General features: G+C 38.9%; 1 protein-coding gene across 2 annotated transcripts in view; it reads right to left on the bottom strand.

Moving 5' to 3' along the window:
• The window catches only part of tspan9a (tetraspanin 9a), a 138,403-nt gene that overhangs the window by 63,735 nt on the left and 47,636 nt on the right, over positions 1-27,032 (bottom strand). Inside the window, exon 2 of one of the 2 annotated variants that reach the window (XM_056261346.1) lies at positions 24,228-24,307. In XM_056261346.1, the coding sequence (XP_056117321.1) occupies positions 24,228-24,290 (63 nt within the window). In that variant the 5' untranslated portion in view covers positions 24,291-24,307. Of the gene's footprint in view, positions 1-24,227; positions 25,237-27,032 lie in introns of those variants that run through there. The other variant, XM_056261344.1, reaches the window with a different exon arrangement.

The following is a 27,032-nucleotide window of genomic DNA, read 5'->3' as shown; positions in this document are numbered from 1 at the left end:
GGAGCCCAGAGGTGCTGCCCCAAAAGATTTATTCTGATGTCCACCCCGACCGTACCGTACCAACCCATCTGCTCGTGTCATCACCTCTGCGGGTGTTTTTCATTTATGCCAGGTGCTGTCACTGACGTTTCTTTCATCGAGTCTCCCACATCGGCCCCGAGCCAATGTTTGGAGACCAATTTTTTGCACAACGAGGAGGTGTAGAAAGGGTGATGGTAATTATATTCACAAATTATTACTGGGCACCGTTCCAAGAACAGTTCGAGCAGTTTCGTCATATGTGCGGTTGAAAATGTTTAGCCTATACTTAAAAATATTGCAGAAGGGGAGGAGAGAAAGCAGCATAAATCTGGAAGGATGGGGGGAGTAAACACGCGTTCCCTGAGGGTGCTCGGCACTCCTGCAGATTCCCTCAATTCTCTCACGGCGTTCGGCGCTTTCTGCTGAGCGTCGAGATCAGTCACGGGTTGATGCTGGGAGCTGTCGTATACCCCAATGTGTCTTCTGATCTGATCTGAGACACAAAACAACCTTATTTTACATGGCATCATGCTGTGCTTGGAATATGAAAGATGGGAAAAGTGGGAATTTATATTCGAACAGAAGTGACATGCGTTGATAGTCACAGAACTGTCATTAGGCTCTCTTCCAAAACCTACAGTGAGCTATCTCCCCCAGGCAGCATGTTTAGGCATCGTAGACATTTTTGCATTCGAGGCGTTTTTGTTGAATTATGCTGCCTCCTAAAAATAACTTATTTTGGCTAAATTTGAACAACAAGCTCAGTGAAATAATAAATGGCAGATGAATCTTGCTGATTTGTTCATATACTTTCAGTATTCAATGAATAAATGTTGATTATAGGTATGTTTAATTTATTCAATTATAAAAATGTCATAAAAAAAATAAAAATTGTATTGTGTAAAAATTTGGAAAGAAATGTAAGAGAAACTGAGCTGTTATCCCAAAAAGCAACTTCCTGAGCTAACTTTTACTGAAATGACCAGCTGAGGGTGGAAAAAACAAAACTCAGAACTCAAAACTAATGTATAACAAATTTTGTTTAGGTTTTTACAATTTAATGACCACTTGGTGAAAACAAGCCATTTCCAGGCATTTCTACAAGGAACAAGTGCAATTTATCACATGCTGCAGAGTGCCAAAGGCGTACAACAAAAGAGTGGAACTGTGCAAACTGAACTGCGAGGAAGTCTACTGGGATGTTAAGTTCATGGAGAATGAGAGGGGAAAAAATATACAGCAAACAACCAAGAAAGAGAGACTCGAGCAGCTACAGAAACCATACAAACCATTGCAGATGCTTTTACTTTTTTGTGTTCTCTTTAGAGTTCCCAAAAATGCGAACAACAAAAATTGCTGTTTTATTTTTGGCCGATCTCTTTTCCGGACTTGCACAAAAGCACTGTTAGTGCTGTCCTACTGTCAATAGTTTTGTGCAGGTATGTTTTATGTAGCATAATTTCACAAAGCTAAAGTCAGACTATATATATATACACTCACCGGCCACTTTATTAGGTACACCTGTCCAACTGCTCGTTAACACTTAATTTCTAAGCAGCCAATCACATGGCGGCAACTCAGTGCATTTAGGCATGTAGACATGGTCAAGACAATCTCCTGCAGTTCAAACCGAGCATCAGTATGGGGAAGAAAGGTGATTTGAGTGACTTTGAACGTGGCATGATTGTTGGTGCCAGAAGGGCTGGTCTGAGTATTTCAGAAACTGCTAATCTACTGGGATTTTCACGCACAACCATCTCTAGGGTTTACAGAGAATGGTCCGAAAAAGAAAAAACATCCAGTGAGCGGCAGTTCTGTGGGCGGAAATGCCTTGTTGATGCCAGAGGTCAGAGGAGAATGGCCAGACTGGTTCGAGCTGATAGAAGGGCAACAGTGACTGAAATAACCACTCGTTACAACCGAGGTATGCAGCAAAGCATTTGTGAAGCCACAACACGCACAACCTTGAGGCGGATGGGCTACAACAGCAGAAGACTCCACCGGGTACCACTCATCTCCACTACAAATAGGAAAAAGAGGCTACAATTTGCAAGAGCTCACCAAAATTGAACAGTTGAAGACTGGAAAAATGTTGCCTGGTCTGATGAGTCTCGATTTCTGTTGAGACATTCAGATGTTAGAGTCAGAATTTGGCGTAAACAGAATGAGAACATGGAACCATCATGCCTTGTTACCACTGTGCAGGCTGGTGGTGGTGGTGTAATGGTGTGGGGGATGTTTTCCTGGCACACTTTAGGCCCCTTAGTGCCAATTGGGCATCGTTTAAATGCCACGGCCTACCTGAGCATTGTTTCTGACCATGTTCATCCCTTTATGGCCACCATGTACCCATCCTCTGATGGCTACTTCCACCATGTCACAAAGCTCTAATCATTTCAAATTGGTTTCTTGAACATGACAATGAGTTCACTGCACTAAAATGGCCTCCACAGTCACCAGATCTCAACCCAATAGAGCATCTTTGGGATGTGGTGGAACGGGAGATTCGCATCATGGATGTGCAGCCGACAAATCTGCGGCAACTGTGTGATGCCATCATGTCAATATGGACCAAACTCCCTGAGGAATGCTTCCAGCACCTTGTTGAATCTATGCCACGAAGAATTGAGGCAGTTCTGAAGGCAAAAGGGGGTCCAACCCGTTACTAGCATGGGGTACCTAATAAAGTGGCCGGTGAGTGTATATATAATATATATATATTTATATATATATATATATATATATACAAATATACACGTTTAAGGCCAGTTTGGCCTTTAATAGAACAATTAAACGACAAATTAATTCGCTTAAAGAAAAAAAATAAATTGCCAACCAGTATCAGAATCGGCTCATTTGCTTGTAAAAAATCTGAATCGGCCATGAAAAATCATGATCAGTGCATTCCCATAGTTCCTAACAGTTTCCTGAAACGCCATTGTCTTCGAGTCAACCAGCTACAGTATCACATGAGCTTATAAAGCTCCCAGGAGGCCAAGTGACAGTGGGGTGTGCTGGGATATTATAATGTGTTGGTCAACTGTAAACGCTCTGTCAATTATGAACACAAAAGGGCCATATTGCAAGAGAGGAGCTGGAGGCTAATGGGCAAGCGTGAATGCAAAGAGACAGAGATATCCAAATTCACTATTGTATTACAGAAAAAAGGAAATAAAAAAGCTAATTAACAGTAAAAATCAGCTCATTTCAATACAAATCCCAATGCATTTCCATATCAATAAGTCGTCAAAGTGCTTGTTCTGAATGAGTCATCCTTTGGTATAATAAGACAAACATTACGTGGGCGTTATATTCCGCATGAGAACTGATGATATTGGACCTTGTGCCTTTTTGGAAACCACACAGTATTCAGGAAATATCAACTGGCTCCTCTGCTATTAATATCTGACCAACTATCAGCTCCATAAGCAGGACACCAGCACCACAAATAGGCCATCACACCAACCTGGGTATGAATATAAATGCCAAATTATTCTGAAACCACTAAGCTTTGCCTCATCATGTTTCCACGCTTCAGTCAAATAAGCAGATTTAGATCACATGGACCACTTCAAATTTATTTACCTCGCACACAACACTGAACAAAATGCTGTATGAATGCACATTACTTGCCAGTGACGCACTTTCAATTAGCTACTGTATGCCCATCATTCACACACCTGTGTTCATTTATTAAATATGTTGGCTATTGTGATCATGCATTCAGCAACCAATAACAGTATAGTGCAGTGCACCATTTACCATACAAAAACACAATATGTTCCACTTTTTCCTTCAGAAGATCTAAAGAAGAGTCCTTTCTACTGATCACTTCACATTTATTTACCTGACACACAACACTGAACAAAATGCTGTATGAATGCGCATGACTCGCTAGAGAAGCACTTTCAATCAGCCATTCACAATCACACACCTGTGTTCATTTATTAAATATTTTGAATAATTTGATCATGCGTTCAGCTACCAATAAAAGGCACCATTTACTATTAATGACTAAAACACAATATATTCCACAGACCTTCAAAATAAGTGCAATAAAAGTCTGCAGATTCCACCTGGACCTGAAACAATAAATAGAGTTAAGAAATGTAGATATTTGGTTTCGGTGTACTACATTATCTCTTACATCAATAAGACAAGCTACATTGTGTTTCATTCCAACAAAAATCAAATGGAAAACAAGCATGTTTTCTTAAAATAAATGAACAAATTATTGAAAGAGTAAACCACTAAATTTCTCAGAGTCTTTATCGATGAATGTTTACACTTCAAATGCCATATTGATCAGTTAATAAAACAATTATCTAAATACGTTGGACTATTTTTTAAAGTAAGACATTTTCTCCCACTGTCAGCACTTCTCACCTTATATAAAACTTAGTTTGAGCCCCATTTAAACTATTGTAATGTCATATGGTGTAACACTTTTACCAGCTACCTGAAAAAAATACAGACTTTACAGAAAAAAATTATACGGGTATTAACGTGGTCTGAGCCCAATACCCCCACTCGTCCTGTTTCGTCGCCTTGGTTTATTAAGGCTTACCGAATATAATGTTTTTCATAATGCCTGTACGATATTCCAGGTCATTCATAGGTTAAATTACCGATTGTGTGAGCTTGTTCCAATCAGTCGTCCCCAGCAGACATATGACACAAGGGAAAAACATTTAATTACTGGCAAAAAACGACGACTAAAATGTATGGGCCTGAGTGTAGTTTGTAGGGGACCGCAGATTTGGAACGAGCTTGAGGAAAATTTGAAATTGTTGCATTCTGTCTCCAAGAAAAATCTCAACGAAAAATTGCTCATAACATATGATTGTTGAACATTCCGTACGTGTTATACTTGGGCTGGGATTGTCTGTTTGTTTGTAGTGTTTGTTTTCTGTTGTATTTATGTATTTGTCTATTTTGTGTCTATGGCATATTGAGCTGTAGGTGGCGCTGTTCCCAACTTTGGCATGGACCCTCAGCTCATGGTTCCGATGAAGCGTACCAATTTTCGTTTCGATTTTTCAAAGTTTGGCCGAGCTACAGCTTCTAAACCAATTTTGGGTCGACCTTGTTAAGTTTGCAACATCATAACTTTTTTTTTTCACCAGTATGTCATGAAATTCTGTTCAGTCATTTCTGTGCGGCTCAGTCCAAAGATCATTTGAGCAAATGTTTGGATAAAATTGGACACATTTTGAAAGGAGGAGCAGCAAAAAAACTGGGCGGAGTCTTAATGTAAGATGTTAATTGTGATCACCATGATGAGAGGAATCAGGTGTACTAAGTTTAATTTTTCTAGATCAAAGGGTTCAAAAGTTATAACCATTTCAATGTTGCAATTTTTAACTGGTGGTGGCGCTATAGAGTTGGTCCTAGAGACTCAAAAATTGGTCCAATTACTATTCATTACCATCACTACAAGTATGCCAAATTTCATCATTCTCCTATGTTCCGTTGATAGGGCTGCCATTGACTCCCATTCGGGAAAAATAAAAATAAAACTTATGGGGTGGTGATGGCGCCCACTAAGACACATGCCTTTGGTGTGAGAGACCCGGGTTCGTCTCTGTGAGAGACCCGGGTTCGACCCGGGTTCGAGTCCCTGAGCAAGACACTTAACCCCTAGTTGCTCAAGAGGCGTGCGACCTCTGACATATATAGCAATTGTAAGTCGCTTTGGATAAAAGCGTCAGCTAAATGAATAAATGTAAATGTAAATGTAAAACTAACAGATACAATAGGGGCTATCCCCTTCGGGGCTTGGCCCCTAATTATCTGAAGGGCATTAAATGTAGTCAAGCAATGCTGATGTTGTTAACATTAACAATTTGAGAAAGTATAATTTGCACGGTTTGACGTGATATGATAAGCGATCGCTAGATTTAATCAGCGAGATTTACTGCAATGCTTTTTTCCCCTTAGTTGGTCAGAACAAAAGTGGATGTCACTTACTTGTTCAGATGACATTTTCCGGTGAAAATTCTTTTGTTGGTCATACTTCCAAAAAGTAGAATCTGTGATTCCGAATAACACACCGGCTTGGTGACTGACAGCCGCACATTCTCCTCAAAACATTGGATTCACCGGCGCAGTGCCGTGCTGAGGCACAACCCACATAAAGTTGATAATTCCCGCGAATAACCGCAATTGCAGATTTCAAACAGAGATGGCGACGAAGAGGAAAAACTACGGATTGCAGCTTTAAAGTTACCATGAAAACAAAATGACCAATTCTTATTTTTTTTTTACTATACATAATTTACCCATGCACATAATTTTCTTTAATCATATTTAATCAAAAACAGTGACATCTCCTTACTTCTCCTTACGAAATTGCAGCAATTAGCATAAAACAATAATTAAATAAATTCCCGGTGGACAAGTCCGGCCCTAGATTTTTTCCTCTTTCGAGAAGTCGTTTCACTTGGATCTATATTTAAAAATATAGAAAAAATATACATTCTGTTTCATATCGAATTAAAATGCATTTCATCAGCACAATTAAATGTTTAATATTGACCAATAATGCCAGTAACCAATATGTTACCAAAATATCATGCATTCCTATTTTAACATACATTATATGAATACAGGCCTCAAATACAGTATATACTACTGTAGAGGAACACTTATATCACTGACGGTCAGCCATGGCACATTGAAGTCAACCTGTTCTCATCATTGACCCAAATACTAGCTAAACTCCAACAGAAGTCCCAAGTATGCAGTTCTCTCTCCCCAGCGCGCAGTTCTCTGTCTGGGCTTAGAGCAAGGAGAAAGAAGAGAGGTACTTCAGTAAGCTGTAAAACATTATTTGGATGGTGTAAGACATCTGCTGCTACTTCACATGCTGAAAGAGCATCTTGAGAGTAAATCGATATACAATACAGATTGGTACTGAGGGCTTACCATGTTCTGTCATTACAGGCTGGCCTACGACACAGCTACTTATGCTTCTCTGGCGAGCAATGTTTACCAAGCCTTTCTACTTGACGACTCTTATGTTTAGACAAGCAGTTGTGGATGAAATGCTCCAAGGGATTCCAGCTAAGCGTAGATCGAGCTCTTGGGACTGTCATGGATGCTACGTCGACTTGCAACACCTGTCAGTCTTGAATGGTGGACAGCAGCTTGCAGAAAAACTTTCTCAGCACACTACTTCCAGTGGTATGGAAATGCGTAGTGGTTGTTCAGCTAATTTTCATCTAATGTCACGGAGTTGACATGCTAGGTGAATCACAGAGTAGTTATGCACGCTGAACACAGGAGCCCCAGAGGAGCACATGTCATTGTCATTGGAAGCCCACATAAATTCATAGTCCTATACACACACAAACTGAGCAGGATACACTGATAAAAGCACATATAAATCTGGCTTGTGAGAACAATAAGCCCTACTAGCTCTATGTCAGGCTGATCCATGTTCTGTTGACTTATCAGGCCGCATGCAGACGTTCGCCAAACACCCCCTGGATTACAGCTCATCGTCATACAGCTACTATGCTAAAGTGCTGTTTTTGCACCGTAATCCAGGCCTCTTAGTTTTCATTCCATTACTATGAATGGAGAAGCAGCATGTATTATCATAGACTATTGAGATGAGACTATTTAGTGTTTGTAAGATGTCCCCGAAACCTGCTATGCTATTGTCTATATGTAATGAATGCAGAGTTTGATCCAGGGAAAAGTAAGAGCTGAGAGGACATGCTACTCTTTTGTACCATATGTTTTATGAATGGCTGGATATTTAAACCAGTACACAAATACGTTCCTTATGAACATATAATAGTGATAGTAGGGGTGTTATGATTTACCGGTATTGATGATAATCGTGACATTAAACAAATGAAATATCGTTATCGTGTTAATAAGGGGTGTCACAATGTACCATTATTGTCAATAATCATAATATTTAAATATGAATAGTACACATTTAATAATATGACACATAATCCAATAAATAGGGTGATGTGAGCATTTAGCTCTCGATAATGCTAATGTGTAATAATTTATGTTTCATAATATTTGCAACCGGAGGGCGCACTAGTGAGACTCACAGCAGTAATACAACTTATGACGTTCCAGGAAATACCAAATAGAGAGGCAAGTAAAAAAAAATCCCACCCCTTGTAACCAACCACCTAACAACCACTTAACCAACACTTAGCAACATCACACAGAACAATGGCTTACTAAATACTATGAAAGTTGTTGAGCTCCAACATCCTAGCTGTAAGTGTGGCACAGGAAAGAACAGCTTCTTCAGAAACTAGAAAAAAAGTTGAATGGGTCCACTGTGCTTCATCTAGCATTGGTACTCATTGCATGCCACTGCATGAGAGCCCAGACAGGTGACAATACACCTTGTACCAGTGTTTTATGAAGTTGCAGAGGCGAAATCCATTCTTGGAGGGTTACACAAAACATGTGATCAACTGAAAGGCCGCCAGTCATATTATGCTAACCGCAGTCTGACCAAATAGATTACACACTACTAACATCAATGCCTTAGGTATTATTCCCCAATATAAATGTTCGCGACATAATAAAGTATAGTCTAATATGGTTCCTTTCTGGTAGGTAGACATAATGGCAGTTTTGTTCTACAGATTCCAAACAAACAGCATACAAAACTGAAGTGCAAATGAAGAGTCCAGATGCAAAAGCCTTTGAGTGCCATCTGAATTTTTCTTCTAGGTTGATCATTTTTATGAAGCTAGTATATTTAAGTTCAGTAATTTCACTTAAATGACAATTAATAGGTAATTTTCAGTGAAATTACTGAACTTAAATATACAAGCTTGATAAAAATGATCATTCTAGAAGAAAATTTCAGATGGCACTTAGAGGCTTTTGCATCTGAACTCTTCAAAAATAGCCCTGATACATTACCACAGTAATGTACTAAGCCTCAAATTATCAGAGTCTGCAAGTGTGTATTAAGGCCGCATGTTACTCAAAATAGCAGAAAAGGGCAGTTGCTTCATCTCCCAGAGAATGGGGCACATGACATACATGTGGTCTTCTTAAGAATAGGTCAACCAGGCTGCAAAAAGACCTGAACAAGGCTTGTGAATAGCTTTCTTTGTATAAACCTTATTTTCTTCCTTTCACGTCACACGACCTTTCATTCAGGAGGCTCATCTGGTGCTCAACTAACGGTTCAAACGGCCGCACAAAGATGACAAAAGACGGTATGCCAGACAATTTGAGTATTATCAGAGGGATTCTGGAAAAAAACATCTCTGGATCTGCTCGCTTAGTCAAGGCTGAAGTACACAGTGACAGAAATATGCATGAAATCTTACTGACCAGAGAGATTTCACTCACATTGGGGGCGTCAAGGGCACAAGATGGTAGGAACAAGTACTTGACCTTCAGAGCAGTCCATGTTCATGCATAAATATGTGTTGTGGTTCCTTTAACCTGCCCCACAGTGTCAGGCCAGGATCTGCTCGCAAAGCTTCGGATTTAAAATGCCACCACATGCATCTGCCAAATTAATTTATAATGCTGCTCAGGACTCTTTAAACCTTCAGTCGATTCACTTGTGAGTATTACATGTGTTTTCGAGGCCGTATAGACATGCTCTTACTGATTTTTTCTTTTATTCTCCCATACTGAGCTACTTCTTTTTATACAGTACTCTTCACATATTCACTTCACTTATTTACACAGTATGTGTAAAACCGATTGCAGAACTGTTACCATTCAATGCCCTCAACCTACTTTAGGGGTTATCAAACTTGCAAAAGATCCCCAAATATAATGATCCTCTTAAAATATAATGTCAGATCAGATGTATGGTATATTTATGTTTTAAAAACGTAAATATATATATAAAAAACAAGTGTGATATTATAAAGACACAACAACACATCCCAAATTAAATGCTCCAACATGTTTTCACTGTGCTGGAGGGAAGCAATGATAAACATTCTGGAAAATATTTATCACATATATTTATACATTTAAATATAATAAATATATAATAAAACCATCATGGCGAACAGTGCACATCTGAAGTGTCTCAGCTGAAGGAAATAATCCATTGTTTATCGGCTTTAATATATCGGACAAATTTTCTTATCGGGCCGATAACATTATGAATATCTATCTAAAGAGAGAGAGAGAGAGAGAGAGAGAGAGAGAGGGGGGGGGGGGGGGGGTTACAGTTATGACACCGAAGAAAGTACAGAAAAAGGGAAGGTACATTCATGGCAGGATTAAGAACTTGGAAAAAAAATTAACATCCCTGGTTTGGGAATATTTTGGATACAGGAGAGATGGTGAGAGCCTGTCAACCTATCGTTACGGCAAAACAGAGTAGGGGCCATTCACACAGAACGTTTTTGCGCTTAAAAACATGAGACGGGTTTAGAGATGTGTTTTTTAAAAGTTGAACTAATTACGTAGAACTCCATGTCATGCATGAGATGCTGCAAAAGACGCGAGCGCAACGTTTGAAGACGTCAATCTAGCGCATTTACATAGAAAAACAATGGAACATTCTGAACACTTGCTAACTAAACAGCATAGGAAGAGATTTCAAAAAGCCATAAAGAAATAACAGATGCAGTCACAAGTTTTTTATGCAAAGATATCCTTGCAAATATCGTCAATAAAGCTGGCCTCCAAAAAAACTTATAGAGACAAGTGTGTAAGGAAATACTGTTTCAAAATAGTGATTAAAATCAAAATTGAAACATTGATCAAAAATTGTAATAGTATTGTATTTAATTTTTTTTTTTACAAATATTGAAGCATACATTTCTCTATGATGCCATTGTATGTTGTAGCAAAACGATTTGTCTTTACTGTAACAAAGATGTCTAGACCAGGCATTCTCAACTTTAGCCCTCGAGGTCCACTTTCCTGCAGTTTGGCTGCGTCCTAAAGCTTAAAACTGCTGCCTTCGGTGGATGCATTCCAAAGTTGGAAGGCATCAAGGCACGTCCGAATCCAATGTTAGCTTCACTTCTTCTTTCATGAGATATCTGATTGATTTTTGAAGGCATCCTTCTCCGCCTTGGATATCCCACAATCCTGTGTTTTTCATTGTTAAGCTAAATAATAAAGATGGTGTCTGAATGTTGTATTGGTTGTCAGTTTGTTTAAATGTACATGTTTGACCAATGTTTTCCACTTTTGATGCCATATACAGTAGCAAGAAATTATTATTGTAGTAATTAAATATTTGCTTAGTTATCATCAAAGTTCTCTCTATTCTGTTGTACTTCATTAAACCGTAATACTGCCTCAGAAGTCAGTCCGACTTCTACTGGAGTCCTCAAAACTGATTTCAGCTGCCTTAGCTTTTGGATGCAGCCTTTATCTCTAACCTTCAAACCATCAAACTCACCTGGCTGTAACTTTCTAGCAATCCTGAAAACCTTGATTAGATTGCTTATTCCAGTATGTTTAATCGGGTTGGAGCAAAACTCTGCCGGAAAGTGGACCTTGAGGGCAAGAGTTGAGAACCCCTTGTCTAGAAACCTGACTAGAAGGGGTGTCTCCAGTACATACTAACAGTCATGTAGTGCACAGCACTTCTTCAATTTTATTTATATTCAATCGCTGATTCCTTCAGTCCTGTTGGCTGAGAGATTTCCCTCCCCAAATTAGGTGGAAGAAACGTGATTAAAACAATTGAGTATTGCTTTTCCTGAGGCCTTAGATTGGATAGAAGCGCTAGAGAAAAAGTGAGATTTTTCTCTCAGGGCTTCAAATGACTGTGTTTAACCAGAAATTCCCTGTAGTGCTGTGCAAAAGCTTTGCCATGCTATTAAAGCTCTGTTGCACTGAAATATTTACAGAGTGGTTGATGGGAGCTCAAAAAGGTATTTCTGTCATCTCTCCTCCAGATTTCTACATGCTACTAAGAATGTGAGTCAGATTACAGTGTTTGTTACATCTCTTTCTTGCTGGTGAAGCAGTTTAAAGTTGCTGTTAGGCTCAATGGTTACTCTGGGAGAGGATCTTTTCCATCATGCGTCAAGGCCGGTGATGAATATGTCAATTGAGCACACGTGAGGCAGCGGGATGACTTTACATCGCATTTGCCCTTTCCTGTAGCCTCTCTAGTTACATCCTGCCCAGCTGTCCACTGATATTTCTGGAGAATGGCATCATAAATTGCTATTGACCCAATTATCCAGGGCCATTTGCCTATGTTAAGGTTGGTGCCTGATGTACTCTCTGACCTTTGCTCACTGGTTATTCATTTGTGTAACTGCAACATCACATAAAGGCTGCTCAAAGGGCAACATGAACAGTCAAAATGCATGATGGACGAAGAGACAAAACAATTAAGCTCACATTACTTTCATTATATAACAATATATTTCTATAGTGTGTATTTTATGATCCGTAAAACTGTATCTTACAGACAAAACAACTGTCACAAAATCAAATATAATCTAAACTGTAATAAAGCGGTAAGCAACGACATCAACACTGATGGTAAAAATAAATGTTTTTCATCAAATCAGCATATTAGAATGACAAAATCATGTGACACTGCGATCACATGTGATCACAGGAATAACTTAAGTATTTTGAAAAATAAGTATTTTGAAACAGCTAAAATAAATTTTCATAATATTTGATAATATCATTGGTTTTTCTCTGTATTTTTGATCAAACAAATGCAGTCTTGGCGACTATTTAAAACAGTTAAAAAAATCTTACTTGAGAGACTTACAGCTACTTGTCACTATACTCTTAGTTAGGACGCACCGTTATGCACTCAAACACCCAATTCGGTCCAAACAAATTCAAAGTTCTGGCATGAAACACTAGATGGCACAGGCTAATAGGTCATTTTACTCAACTGTTCATAATCACATTGTTATCTATAGGGCGCAGCTGATTGGTTCCTGCCGTATCAGTAGCCAATGAGCTCGCTGCTCAACCTTCAAATACTTGAGTAGCATTTGCCTTAGCACTGCAGCGCGCTTTCAGAAACCCTACACCTTCCCCAGCTCCACCTGTATAGATCTGCTACGGGAAATTCATGTACGCTATATTGTACAGCAGCAGCAGCAGCATGTCTTGCTTGCTCACAGCAGCGTGTCGTATATGTATTGGCAGTAGCAAGTCCTGTACTTGCTCTACAGCAGCAGCATAAATCAACAGCAGCAGCAGCAGCGTAGCAGATATATTGTCATGAGAGTTGTCATGAAAGAACTATATTAATTGTGAAATGAGCACTTTGAGGTAATTAGTGAAAATAACATCATGCAATAAATGATGAAAAGTACAGTCAGCAAAGTTCTGCTCACTACTTCACTCTAAGAGCAAATTAAGCTGCATTCGATGCTTCTGTTAATCAACTGGCCATTGTTCTTTTTTACTCCATACATTTTTCAACATCATTAAATCTTTATGGAGGATGAGCATTCTACCAGAAACTTACAAACACACCTTCCCTGTCTAATCAAATGAGTGCAGTCACTTGGAGAGGATGTGTCATTTATAGCTTGCAGCAAATTGTTTTCTAATAAAGAATGATTTATGGGAGGATGAAACACCTTTATGACAAAATGATAAAACGAATTGAGTGAATTCTGTCATTCTGATCAGTTAATTACTGAAATGGCCACCTGTTTCATTTAAAACACAAAAGTGCTTTCCTGCTGTATCATTTTAAATTGAGAAAAACACAATAAACTAAAAGGGAACAAAAAGCTCCAGTGTTTTCTCAGTTATGCTGTGCTGATAGTTGAGGAGACTTTAAACCAAAGCTACAGCCGGTACAGAAGTCTTTCAAGAGACCTCTCAGAAAAAAAAAAGAAAAAAAAAAAGACTGGCCAAAGGCTTAAAAAGAGTATCATAGGCAGTGAGCGGTCATTATCGACATAGCATAACAATGTTGGAGGTCAAAGTTTCCAAAGAGACCAAGATGAAAAATATTCACAAATCTTTTCAAGCGTACAGGCAATGAGATGCAAATTTCTTCCACTGTGTGAAAATGTTTTCAAGACTCATGATTATGTGGGTGTCAAGTAGTGCAGAGGTCACGTTCAGAACTAACTTGAGTGTGAGCTCATTCGTGGGTTTGTGTTTCCATATTAGCTTATGAAACGATCCACCTCAAGCTGCTCTTTCTTGGCACTCGTCAGGTCTTGTCTGTAATCTAAGCAGAATCATACTTTATGCACACCTGATTGCTTTTAAAAGCCAAATACGAGCAATTGCAGCATCTGTTTGGAGGAAGAGAGCGTTTTCAATCAATTCATTCTACAGTTAAAAGTGTGGCATCTGTCTTATTTGCAGTAAACCTATAAGATAAATCGTCTATTGGTTAAAGGAAACCCTTGGATACGAATGCAAAAAGTAATGGACAACAAATTGTCAAATGAGATCTCACTATATGCTCTCACTATATCTGCTTTAGATGCTGCGGTCGACCTCGGGCTCCTCTAGAGAGAGTAGCAGCTGAAAAACACATACAATTCCATCATTTGTGAATAGCAGAGCTATACAAACCATAATGTTGCTTTATGCAGGGCTTTATTGATTGAGCATAATTTCGATTTAGAGTGAAATGACAAGACTGCGGGATGCTTGAGCATTGATTAGGATGTGCAAGGTCAGTAAAAAAAAACAAAAAAAACAGCTCAGATCATTTTGCAGAATTTCGATTTTCAACGTTTTTTTTAGGGCCGCTGCACTCTATTCAAGCACAATTCACTGCATATGCAAACATTCAACTTTTAATTAAAATATAGAATAATTTGAGACACCTGGAAGATTCAGCCTTGGGACTTCCTGAGAGTCATTTTGATTGACGTGAGCTGTAAAGTGGGGAAGATTAAGCAAGACGGCAGCTTACCATCTAATAGAATTATCCCACTTATAATAATCACGAAAATAGAGCGATGATTCATGCCAGGTCATTTTTAACCTCTCAGATCACGTTCGATTTAACTTCATTCCCAACGCACCCTGATCAGGAGGTGAAATATAACACGAAAGGTTTAGATGACTAAACAATATGACCACAATAATGATTTGGCCATTCATATAGTCTTCATTACTCAAGACTGACACCACGGTGTCTGGCGTTCAAAGTGTGGTTGGAGAGGGCCCATATCCACGCTGAGCTTGGAGTCTATTCTCATTCCGACAGTGACAACAACCCATTCCAGACTGCACACAGAATGGTCCTTATCAAAAAGCTGTGCAAAAACCTGTCTCCTGAATGCATGATGCCCCAGGGAGCCAAACCGGACTGCCGTGGGTTGAATCTGAGAGTTTTTTTTCTCTGAAAAATAAAGGATCCAAACACAAAAATTGTATCCAGGCCTTTGAGGTTTTGGTGGGAATGCAATCATAGCTACAGTCATAGATCTAATTGAGATTTTTGCTCAAGGGATACAGAGTGAAGATTCTGATAACGACAGCATGAGCCTTCTGTGTGACCTTATGTTGGAGAAGATGCTGGAGTTTCCTTCATCATTACCCTGCAGCACAAACTCAACAGAAAATTGCTGCTTGACTGAATGGAAGGCTTTACACAACCGCTTTGGGTCATTTGAGACCATCACAAAATCAGGGGCAAATCAGAATTGAACTGAGAATGTTTTTTTTAATTCACTCAATTCTTGAATGTGATTGTGGTAAAGTAGCTTCAGTTCAAATTTGAATGTGAAAAAGTCGAATTAAAATGAACAAAAAGAAAATAAGAAATTTGCAACTAAATCTTAACTAGAAAAGCATACGAACTTTAACCCTGAAATGCATGTCAATCATTAACACATATTCGGGTCTTTAGCGATCCAAATCTATATCTAACACGGTTGGATCTCTACCTGCTGTGATAATATGAAACTCTCCTGATATTAATTACAGAAGAATAAAATAAATCATATTTTGTAACTTTTTGGAGCTTGGAAGGGTTCTGTTTGAGCAGATGTTTAATCATCACTGTTCTCGTCAGAGCTCATTTCCCAGTACATTCAGCATCTGGCTCATATCTCTAACATATTCTCAAAACTATCATTTTCAACATCTTTAAAATCAATATTTTGATGGCTGACAGCTTCTTCACCAGATCCACCATCAAGTGACAGTGACTGATTTGATTCAGTACTTGTTCTGCAGTAAATCGCTGAGCCATTTCAAGTTTTGCTGATGATAATTCCTATTCTTTTGTTTTCTGCCTGCGGTAACTATGAGTGAAACGTCACTTCATCATTGTGTATCAGACATAAAGGTGAATTGCACTTATTCAGTCATCAAAGATTCAATTATTGTTGCGAAGAAAAAAATTACTTACATTGTTACACACCTCTGCTCGTTAGCAGCCCAATACAATTTTTACAAAAAAATTATTATTTTATAAAAAAAAATGAATTGTTATATTGTTTATAATTAATTAATTGAGATGTAGTAAGAAGGTTGATGTCTAACTTTAAAAAATGAATGAGAAGGAGGGTAGTGAATGATGTCCTGGGTGACTAAAGACCCCAGGTATGCATTTAAAAGTTAATTGTTGGCTTCCCAAAACATGTTCGAAAATATATTTATATATTTTTTAAAGCCTTGAAGTTTTAAGGTTTACACAGACATACAACAAATAGAAAAACGATACAAAAAATTGAATGAGAGATTGAACAATAAAATGATAGATAGAATGATAGACCCATATAAAGATAGATAAATTATACAACGATAGATAAAAAGCGATAAAAGATAGATAGACCGACCTGGCATTCCAATTCAAACTCCAAGTTAACTTCCTGTTGAGTGTGGACAATTCGATTAAAATTCATATTCATTTATATCAATTAAAAAGGGAGAACTTTTCATTCTGAATTTCTCACAACCCTGTCAAAAATGCAGTTCTCCAGTTGCTGATGCCCCATTAAGTATCCACGTTCCTGTTAATTAAACAGCACAACAGTAACCAAGACAAGCTCTGGTGTCATATCCCAGCACCAGGTGAAAAGTGCAAGCTGGGAAAGTCAGGCACGATCTGACATGTTGCCATCGATTTCCTGCATAATTTGCTTGCAGGTGACAGGGAAAGTGCTGACAGGGGCATGCTACTCTTGCAATCTGCATTCATTTACAGGTTAGGTGAAGATTAGCATTGATTCTTCTGCCATGGGTTGAGCTGGGGGTGGGATGGTGAAAGTTTCCCCACTCAGGAATGATCTATGAAAGACTAAATCAAGAATGACTTTGAAGGAACCATTTCAAACCACTTCAAAGTCACATGGCATAATGATGATAGTTTCAGCTACCTCCAAAACCAACATGCAGAGATGTACCCAACAGCTTGTGAGATGTGATATTACCTCACAGTAAAATGGAGTATGGTCAGTTAATTTCAATAAATTGCAAATGATTGCATACAAAGATATAAACAGCCTCATTCTGAGCAGCGGGCTGCAGCTTTGCCTTTTATTTCAACTGCTTTGTGGTCCTCAGAGGTGCTATGATGTCATTATCAGAAAATGCTTCTTGATGAGGCATGACTTCTTCCATATGACTTTGTCTTTCCTGCTAAAATCATCTTGTTCAAATGGAGGGCTGCTTCCCTGGCTTTTTTTTTTTTCAGGAAACAAAAGTAGGCTAAATTAATATTAGATTCAAAGTGCTATGCTGCACATTTAATCTTGCTATTTTTAGCATTTCATAAAAGTCAATAAGTGTGCTCTCCTTCCGGCACACATTTGGTGCTCCGCAGAGCTTTCCATGTGTCCTGCATGAGCATCCATGAGGTAACTGCACTAACACTGAAGGAGTATTGTGATTTTTATCAAATAAAAATATATGCCAAAACAGTCATTATAATGAGATGCTATATTGTCCTCCATACACAGACTAAAATACAGCAAATAATATTAAAGGTTCGGTTAGGGTTAACCCGTAAGACCTTCGTTCATCTTCGGAACACAACTGAAGATATTTTAGATGATATCTGAGAGCTTTCTGACCCCTCCATATAGACAGCAATGCAACAACCACTTTCTTTCAGACCTCAGAAAGGTAGTAAAGACAGATTAGAATACTCCATGTGACTGCAGTGGTTCAACCTTAATGTTACGAAGCGACGAAAATACTTTTTGTGTTTTTTTCTTCTCTTCTGTGTCAATCTCCTACGTTGTTTATGTTGTAACCAAAGTGTAGCGTTTCCGGGTTCTACGTCAGAACGCCGACGCTGTTCACGTGAGCACCACAACACTTGTGTGTGAGGCTGATGCAGGAGCTGGCCAATACAAAGCCGGCGTTCTGATATCTTCATTTGTGTTCCGAAGATGAACAAAGGTCTTACAGGTTTGAAACGACATGAGGGTGAGTAATTAATGACAGAATTTTTATTTTGGGGTGAACTAACCCTTTAAAGAGCTTGTTTGCACTTTCACATTTCACACATTACAAACAGGCACAACAAAAAAGCTCACCATCTTCACCCTTTGGGAGATAATGATTGTATTTTAAGTAGGGCTGCTGAATTAATTTAAGTATTAATCAATTACACAAAATGCTGATTAACTAATTGAAAAATCATTATTTGCTGAGACATGCCAACATTTACATTTATACATTTTGCAGACACCTTTATCCAAAATGACTTGCAACCAAAATCTTGGTGTTGGATGCTCTACCAATTGAGAAACAGAAACACCTAAATATAATAAAAAGACAAAAAGTGATATGGAAGTCTTCATTTTGTTTGTTTAATTTCAGTGTCATTTAACATATGCCTATCATGGCATACATGCCATAGAATGATTAAATGCATTTTTTTTATATACATATTTCATTTGTTTATTATCATTATACGCCTGTATGTATTTGTACATATTTTTTTAATGTTAAATGGTAAAAAGAGTACAAATACCCAACAGAAGCCTGTGCCAAATTGTTATATCAGCTACAGATAAGTGTTCAATTCAACAAATCAGAGAGAACAACTAGACTAACCTATTATTGCATAATTAATATTCATGAGCCAAACCCCACCCATAACCTATTCTGCACTGCATTTTTCCTTTCACAAACAAACAAAATGCAGATAAATGGGACAGTACATATAGATCTCTTAAAACATCTTTTTTAAAGGTTTTTTTTTTTTTTTTTTTTTAATAACATGATGCTTATGGTACAAGACACTGACAACACATTAAGCCCCATGGAGCACTTACTTAGTTCCTGCATCACATGACACTTCAGCAGGATTACAACAGCTAATAAAACGCTGAAAGAAAGTGCTGAATGCCCTATATTTCTAAAAACACATAATTCACCAAGGTCTTAAAAAAGAACAGTTACGATTTTGACAGATAGGTCTGTGCTTCTATGGTTGCCTTCGTTATGCCCTGTACAGGTCTTTGATTTATTTTTGTACAGGTAAAGTTATTTCCTCATGGGGGTAGAGCGGAGAGAGAAAAATAAAATGACAAATGAATCAACTGAAATGTCTCTCAAGGTGTTATGGAGATATGAAAACATATATTGCCCTTGGGTTAGGGTGAATTTATTTTTAATTGGTCCATGAGCTGCTATGAGTCAGAGGCAGAAGTGAAAGGGCATAATCTGACCCGCTCTGTTTCTGAGAATTGGCTCAAACTCTTAAAATGAAGGGCACAATGCCTACTGCCTCAAGTCCACTACTGAATAGGCCTTTATCAGATCAATACCTCTGGGCTTCAGGCCAAGTGGATGGTTAAGCAATGCATGTATCTCTGGAAGTAGAAAAAACCCCCCACAAATAAGGTACAAATAAAGAGCAAACTAGACCATTAACAGTCACAATAGCTTTAATTCTGGTGTATTTAAGTAATGTAAGGTTGTGCAGAACTAATTATATATAAAGATTCTTAACCACTTCACAATGTCAGGCCCCCTTTAAAGAAAAACATTTCCAACTGATCCAACCAGATCCCAGAGCTAATGAACCCTTCCAGGAGACACAGGAGAAAAATACGGTACAGGAAATCGAAGGTCTGATGCACTTATTGAGAGAATTTCCCCCAGATACGCAGAAAAATAAGCAGCTAAGTAAATTATGTTAAGGAAAGAATGTGGTAAACAACTATATCAGGTGCTCAAATTGGGACTAATTACAAATCTGTCGCATTCAATTCGCATTAAATTTGCAGTGCAGACAAAAACCAAAAGAAATAGGCAAACAGTTCTAAATGAAAAGGACAATACTGTGGCGACGATCAACAAAAGTGGTTTATTATTTGTTCAAGCGGTGAACTCCTTGTCATGGTAGTTGCCACAATTCAATCGTCTTTGTGTAGAACTCATTTGCTGTTTTTTTCTTCACAAAGTGTGTAAAGGTTGCAGTTTGTTAGCGGTGTGAAGTTTCATGTTTTACCCAACACTAATTCATTTTTTTATTTAATTTGGTCAGACAATTAGCAAATTAGAGCTTAGCCTGATTTGTATTTATTTCTTATTTTTAATTTTTATAATTCATTTTTGGTCACACTTTTAGATTAAGGTCCAATTCTCACTATTAACTAATTATTGACCATGATTTTTGCCTCAATAAACGCATCCTTTAATTATTTGTTTTATTATTAGATATTACTGCTTATTAATAGTTAGTATGGTTGTAGTTAAGTTTAGGTATTGGGTAGGATTAAGGGACGAGAATATGGTCATGCAGAATAAGGCATTAATATGTGTTTTATAAGTACTAATAAACAACCAATATCCTAGTAATATGCATGCTAATAAGCAACAAATATGGATGGATGAATGGATGGATGGATAGATATAAAGATTTCTCAGAATAAAAGGTGCAGATTAACACACTTGCCAGGAGAAAGTGTTGACGGTACAAACAGACTTGTGAAAGCTTGCTAAAACAAAAAAAATGTCCTGCTGGAAAGAGCGATTAAAGCTCTTAAATGGATTTCACGCAGAAGAGAGGAAATAAAAGAATGAATGAGATAAAGAAAAAATAGATTTGCTACCCTGGATGGAAAATCTGTAGGAAAACAGACATTCGCTAGTAGGGGGGTGGAGGGTGAGTGTAAGTGCCGCAGTGTAGACCTCCACTCTACCGCTCATTTGTTCGACAGCACACACCTTTTCCTTTCCAAAGTACCCTGAGACTGCCACTCACTTTGTGAGCTTTAAAGAAGCACCCACCAACACCAACATTTCAAACTCCAAAATGTCAACCTAGGTGATTAAATCGACAGACATCCATAATCTTCTGTTACCTTGGACCAAATGGCAGATAAATCCCCTGCAATCCCTGGAGTGAAACTCAGAATTCATAAATGCAAAGGTGCAAACAAAGAGGCAGCAGCTTTGATAAGGAACAGCACACCTTTGGACCAAACTGCTGAGGTGGCAGCATTGTTTGAATAAGAATGGGTTTGATGTAATATGATAATGGCGGTGAAATGAGGCAGTGCATTCAGTCTTTTACAAAGGATGTTGTGGGGCATCCTGATGTAATGCTTTAGCCAGCCGTAAGACGGTAACAGGATAGGAGAAGGACAAAGAAAAAGCACAGTCACTGAAACATTCCTGTGAAATATGGTTCAGCATGATTCGAATGATATAGACAAATTACATCAGCTCACAAGAAATAAATGAGGTTGTAATGAATCTGGTGAGCTTATCTGAGTCTGAGAGGTTGATGGCGTCATTATGAGAAGGTACATGTAGCCCAATCAAAAATAACCAATCGATATTCATTAACAATTAACTAATGTAATAAAAGCTGATGCATTTTTTTTTGTTAAAATACTTTATCACAGCTTAATGTTCAGAGATACCAATATAAATGGTGAGACTGAATGTTTGGGGCATGTGCTGAGGGTCCTCCGGAAAAACAATATTTAAAAAAACGCAATCGTTTTTTAAAAGTATTATAAATCTATTGTGAAAAGTGCTTAACAAAAGGGTAAAAAAAAAACACACAAAAAAACAACAATAAAATAATATTAATAAGATACATTAAATATAAAAATATAAATATATTAAAGATACATATATTTATACAAAATATATGTACAATAACAACAGACTATGTATTACTTTACAAACAGCAACAGTTCAAAACTGACTAAATGTAAATTGAAGAGATAAGTAGTTACAGCAGTTTCTTGTCAAGTAGTATGTGTGACATTCCACTTGGTGCCACTAGGGCAAATTATGAAGCATTCCTCATAAATAAAATAAAAACGTAGTGGGTCATATAGACATGGAGAGCACTGACCCATTACAGAATCAGGAACACAGCATGGTGTAACAAAGCTCACCACTAAATGCTCTAATCTGTGCTGAAGCTGTCCAGCTTAAACCAAGCTAATCCACCTAGGAAAGACAAGCCAGATGGTCACAAGCAACTGCTGAAGTCCTGTACAGGAGCCTGATGACACGTCTGAGGTTCATGCTTCTATTTATCTAGTGCCTTGAGTTACAACCGTAAGCTCTGTGAAGAGGCAGCAGGCGGCAGCACCTGGCTCTCTAAAGCGGATGGGGTGACAGGCTTCGGCGTTCCACAGAATGGTAACCTTGCAATTCCTGGAGCACCAAAGCACGAGGAGCGTGGTCACAGGGGTGTCATGATACAGAGTCACACTCTCCTATGGAGATCACCAAGCTTCGATCGCCATCACTCTCTGAGGAATGTCGTAACTCTAAATCACACTCACACGCTGGTAACTGCACACGCATAGTTCAAGGACTTTGACTGCTGCCCATGTTGGAACGACCTCATGGGACTCAAATCAGGTCGTGTGAGGAATCATTAAAAGAAAATTACCAGCAGAACATCTAAATTATCTCTCAGCAGGAGCTGCCATCACCAGAGGACAAGGCGGTTTTCGCTGCAAAACACAAAACTAACCCATAGCCCTTGTTTTTTAAAGAGCAATTCAGAGATTTCAAGATCTTTCGGACAGTGTCATATCAAAGCTCACAACCCTTGACCACAATCCCACAGCCACAGACTGGGTTAATGCCCCGTTGAACTGCGAAAGCACCCGTGGGGGTGTCACTCTGGGTTAATCTCTGGTGAAAAAAGATCACACAAGCGTCATGATAAACAACTTTATTGCCTGCCCTTCGACACTGCCACATGTTGTTCTCCTTTGCACACACACCTTTTAGACTTATACCACTGCCAAGATCAAAACAAGTCTCAGGACTCTGGTAACGTGACAGGCAACCCGTCCTGTACTACATTTCACAACTTAGCTGGATTTTACTGAAGCTCTAGGATGTATTTAATCGCACATATCTTTTTGTTGTATTAGACAGAGAGGTGGATAGATGAGGGAAGTATTGTATGCAGTGTCAGACTTCAGACCTCTAACAGTGCCCCAGATGCGCCCCAGATATTACTTTCTCAGAGTACGAGAACCTTGTTAGCTTGCGCGATTAACGTTTATGCATGAGTGCCTCTGCACAAAAGACTTAGCCTAATGTCCTCCACACACTCTCCCCCATTCAGCTTTTAATCCACTACCTCCATCGTTCTGAGATATGCTTCACACAAAAATGAGTGACAAAAACATGCCCTTTTCAAACTGACTGACCATCCTCATAAATCAACAGTAATCCATATAATACCAAAAATGCATGAGCAAAATTAAACAGAAACACCATAAATTGAGTGTTCATTGAAGCAATACAAATTGAGGACCCCCTCGAAAACGAGATGTTTAATCTCAAGGGGTTATCCTCAACAATAAAATTTGAGAAATTTGAGAAATCTAAATGCATTTAACTGAATAAGTTGAAGACAAATCTCTCTCACGTCAGTTCCCAACAAACTTCACAGTTGTTAAGAGTTTTAATTGAATGTGATTAAAGAGAAAACATGGACTGTTTTCTAACGATCCTTGTGTAAACATCGCAGCATCTCATCAAAAGCAAGTTGCAAGCTAAACCCATTCTAGGAGTGTGGCACAGCTTTCCCAGGGTGCCCCAGGAGACTCAAAGGCAGCCAGAAATAGTAGCGAGTACGTAAAGGAGAGCATGACTAGCCTGACGTAACATTGTAAAAACACATGACAGAAAAGTCCCAGTACCGGCACGGGGCACTCTGAGGAGCATGCACCATGACATCTCATGTATATTTGTTGCCATCAGAGAACAAGTAACAGAATTCTGACCATCAAGCGGCCGCAAATCTTCAGTACCTCACTACCTGTAAAGGAAGAAAAGAGCAGAAGGAAATTCAAAGCGTGACTTACCCAGAAGATGAGGTTGAAGACAAACATCATGTATTTCAGACAGCACAGGCAGCCTCTGGCCATGTTGCACTTCTTGAACTCTAGAAGGAACACAAAGGATAGATCCAGATAAAAGACCACGTATTTGCTGCCTTTAGGAGCCTTGTACTTATTACTGCTTTTGTCGTCGCCAGCCGCCCCGCTTTGAGCAGCAGTTTGCGCACGTGGGCCAGTGGACCCGTAAAAGGCGCCAGCGGTAAAACCACGTCCTCCAAACGGCCGCCCGGAGGTGGAGGCTTGGGCAAAGTCTGAGTCGTGGCTGTCCACTGAGGGGCTACGGTGGATGGCGGATTCCTCGCTACTTGACTTCTCCATGCTCTGGAACGGAAGCCACGTTCTTTATTTCATTCTCTAGCATGTCTCTTGGAATAGCCTTTGAGCAGAACCTTGAACTTGCGCTCTAGTGCTCCAAAAAAACTAGTCTTTCTTTTTCACACAAAATATCAGGATTAGGTCAATCAGACAGTGGCTTTGCAAAATCGGTTTAGTGGCAGCTTGCACCGTAGCCTTGCTGTAATATCCAGAAGCATTACTCCCACAAGCAGGTGCACGTTGAGTGTAACTGAAATTTAAGCAGTATTCCTTCACCCTATGCCCCTCTTTACCCCTCTAAAAGAGTGTCCACCCCCAGCCCAAGCAATGTCCGGCTTGGTTCAGCAGCTGCTCGATCCCACACTCCTGCCTGCTGACCTCAGTTGATGAGTTCCCACAGCCTTCTAACTTCCACCACCGTTCTCCTCTCAGGATTTTGCGCTCCGAGAGACTCTCTAGATCTCCCTTTATTTATTTTTTTTATCCTTGTTTGCCTGAGTCAATCACGCTGCTCTGATTTAAACACTCTCCGGCACGGCATTCTGTTCCTTGCTCCTCTCCTCCTCTCTCTGACTGTGCTCTCAATCACTGCTCTGGTGCTGATACACGCTATTATCAGCAGCCGCATCTAGTGGGCATTCCCTCCCAACCTAGCGCAAAGCTCTCACCTCACTCCCTCTCTCTCTCTGCCTGTACTCCTCTCAGCCCCTCCCCTGCCACTCAGATCACCAATAAGGCAGCAGCTTGGTGCTAGCCCCTCCCCAAGCCAATACAGCAGCTTTAATGTGCTTATCATCACTGTGCTTTATGCCTATACATGTTCAGTGCTGTGAACTGCGCTGACTGGCCAGGGGAGAGTCTGGGAGGGCTACGATGAATTAAAAAAATCATGAGCTGATGGAAGAGGAGTGGGACCGGGGGAGGAGAGGGGGTGAATGGTGTGGTTGGATGGGACAGGGAGATGAATATGAGACCAAGCACGCAGCTGCACATTTGACTATAGCAAGGGACTGTGGAGATATTCATAAAAACAAGGAGCTTTGAGTTGCAATAAGTGCAAAAATAAGGATCTGAATTGAATAATTTAATCTGTAAGTTACATTCATGGGTTAATCAAATATTACTATGTGATATTTACAGAAATGTGTCAGTGACACGAAACCTGTGATCATATTTGGAGGTTGGTGTGTGACAGGTGTTTACTACTGTAAAACCCTTTATCCATACTCTCCCATTGCCGTTTAAGAAGCATGGATAAACTGGCAGTGTATCAGCCTCAGGAATTATGGCACCATTTTAAGCATTGACACTGGATAGTAGCTTGAAGATACTTCAAGCTTTTCTGCGGAACATAGAGTTACATCTTGAGTACCTGATGCATTGCTGTGCGCTCACACCAAACATGTGTTTTATACATACTGTAGACTGTAAATGTGCGTAGTTCCAATTTCCTTTAAAAGAGTTCATAAGTCAAGAAAATAGTTAATTAGGCAATTTAAAGCTCCAGTCCGTAACTTTTTTGGGTTAAAAATGATCCAAAAATAATTTGAGCAAGTACATAACCAGCCAGTGTTCAAAACGTTCTCCTTGGCTTAGCTCGATTCAAAGCGGTAAGCTTGTAATAATGTTTTTAATTCCAGTGGTACTGGTGGATTTCCGCGGGAAATGTCTTTGCGTCACATCTGTACACATAAAGAAGGAGTCTCGGCTAGTAGGCTATGAGTGAAAGAATGCTGATGTTGTTAACATTAACAATTTGAGAACAAAGAATAATTTGCACGTTTGATGTGATATAAGCGATTGTTAGATTTAATCACCGCGATTTACTGCAATGCTTTTTTTTCAGTTAGTTGGTCAGAAGAACAAAAGTGGATGTTACTTACTTGTTCAGATGACACTTTAGGGTTAAAATTCTTATGTTGGTCATACTTCCAAAAAGTAATAATTCCAACCCATTTCTCTTAGAAGAACTAAGAAAACTACCACTTCCAAATCCAAAGAATAATAGCTATAAGGCTAAATGAAAGTTTACCTAAATATTTTCCTCGTAATCAAAAGAGAATGCAAAATCATCTTTGCTAAATATAGTACAGTAAAATAATTTATAACATAATATATTATTTTATATAAAAATATAATAGGCTTACAGGGTCCCAGGTTTGAGTCTGACCTGAGTCATGTCCCAATCTCTCCAATCAACCCCATTGCTCATACTTGGATTAAGGGACCATATAACCCTAAGTATCAACCTTTAAGGTGATCCATACTGTTTGTGCTGCAAATCTTATATCAGAGTTTTGATCTTTCAGAATAAAAATTCAATCTCTTGTCTTCCAATTAGACCTCCTGAGGGATGTGCCAAATGAAATTCAAATGTATAAATTGAAAGGGAAAAATTCTTAAAATGTGAATATTGCCATATACAAAAATTTACAAAACTTAAACCATGATATA

This window comes from Rhinichthys klamathensis, unplaced genomic scaffold (assembly GCF_029890125.1).
Source record: "Rhinichthys klamathensis goyatoka isolate OS25496 unplaced genomic scaffold, OSU_Roscu_1.1 h1tg000181l_1, whole genome shotgun sequence".
Classification (NCBI taxonomy): Eukaryota; Metazoa; Chordata; class Actinopteri; order Cypriniformes; family Leuciscidae; genus Rhinichthys; species Rhinichthys klamathensis.
Note: the sequence above shows the minus strand (reverse complement) of the source record. Positions and strands in the feature narration are given on the sequence as shown.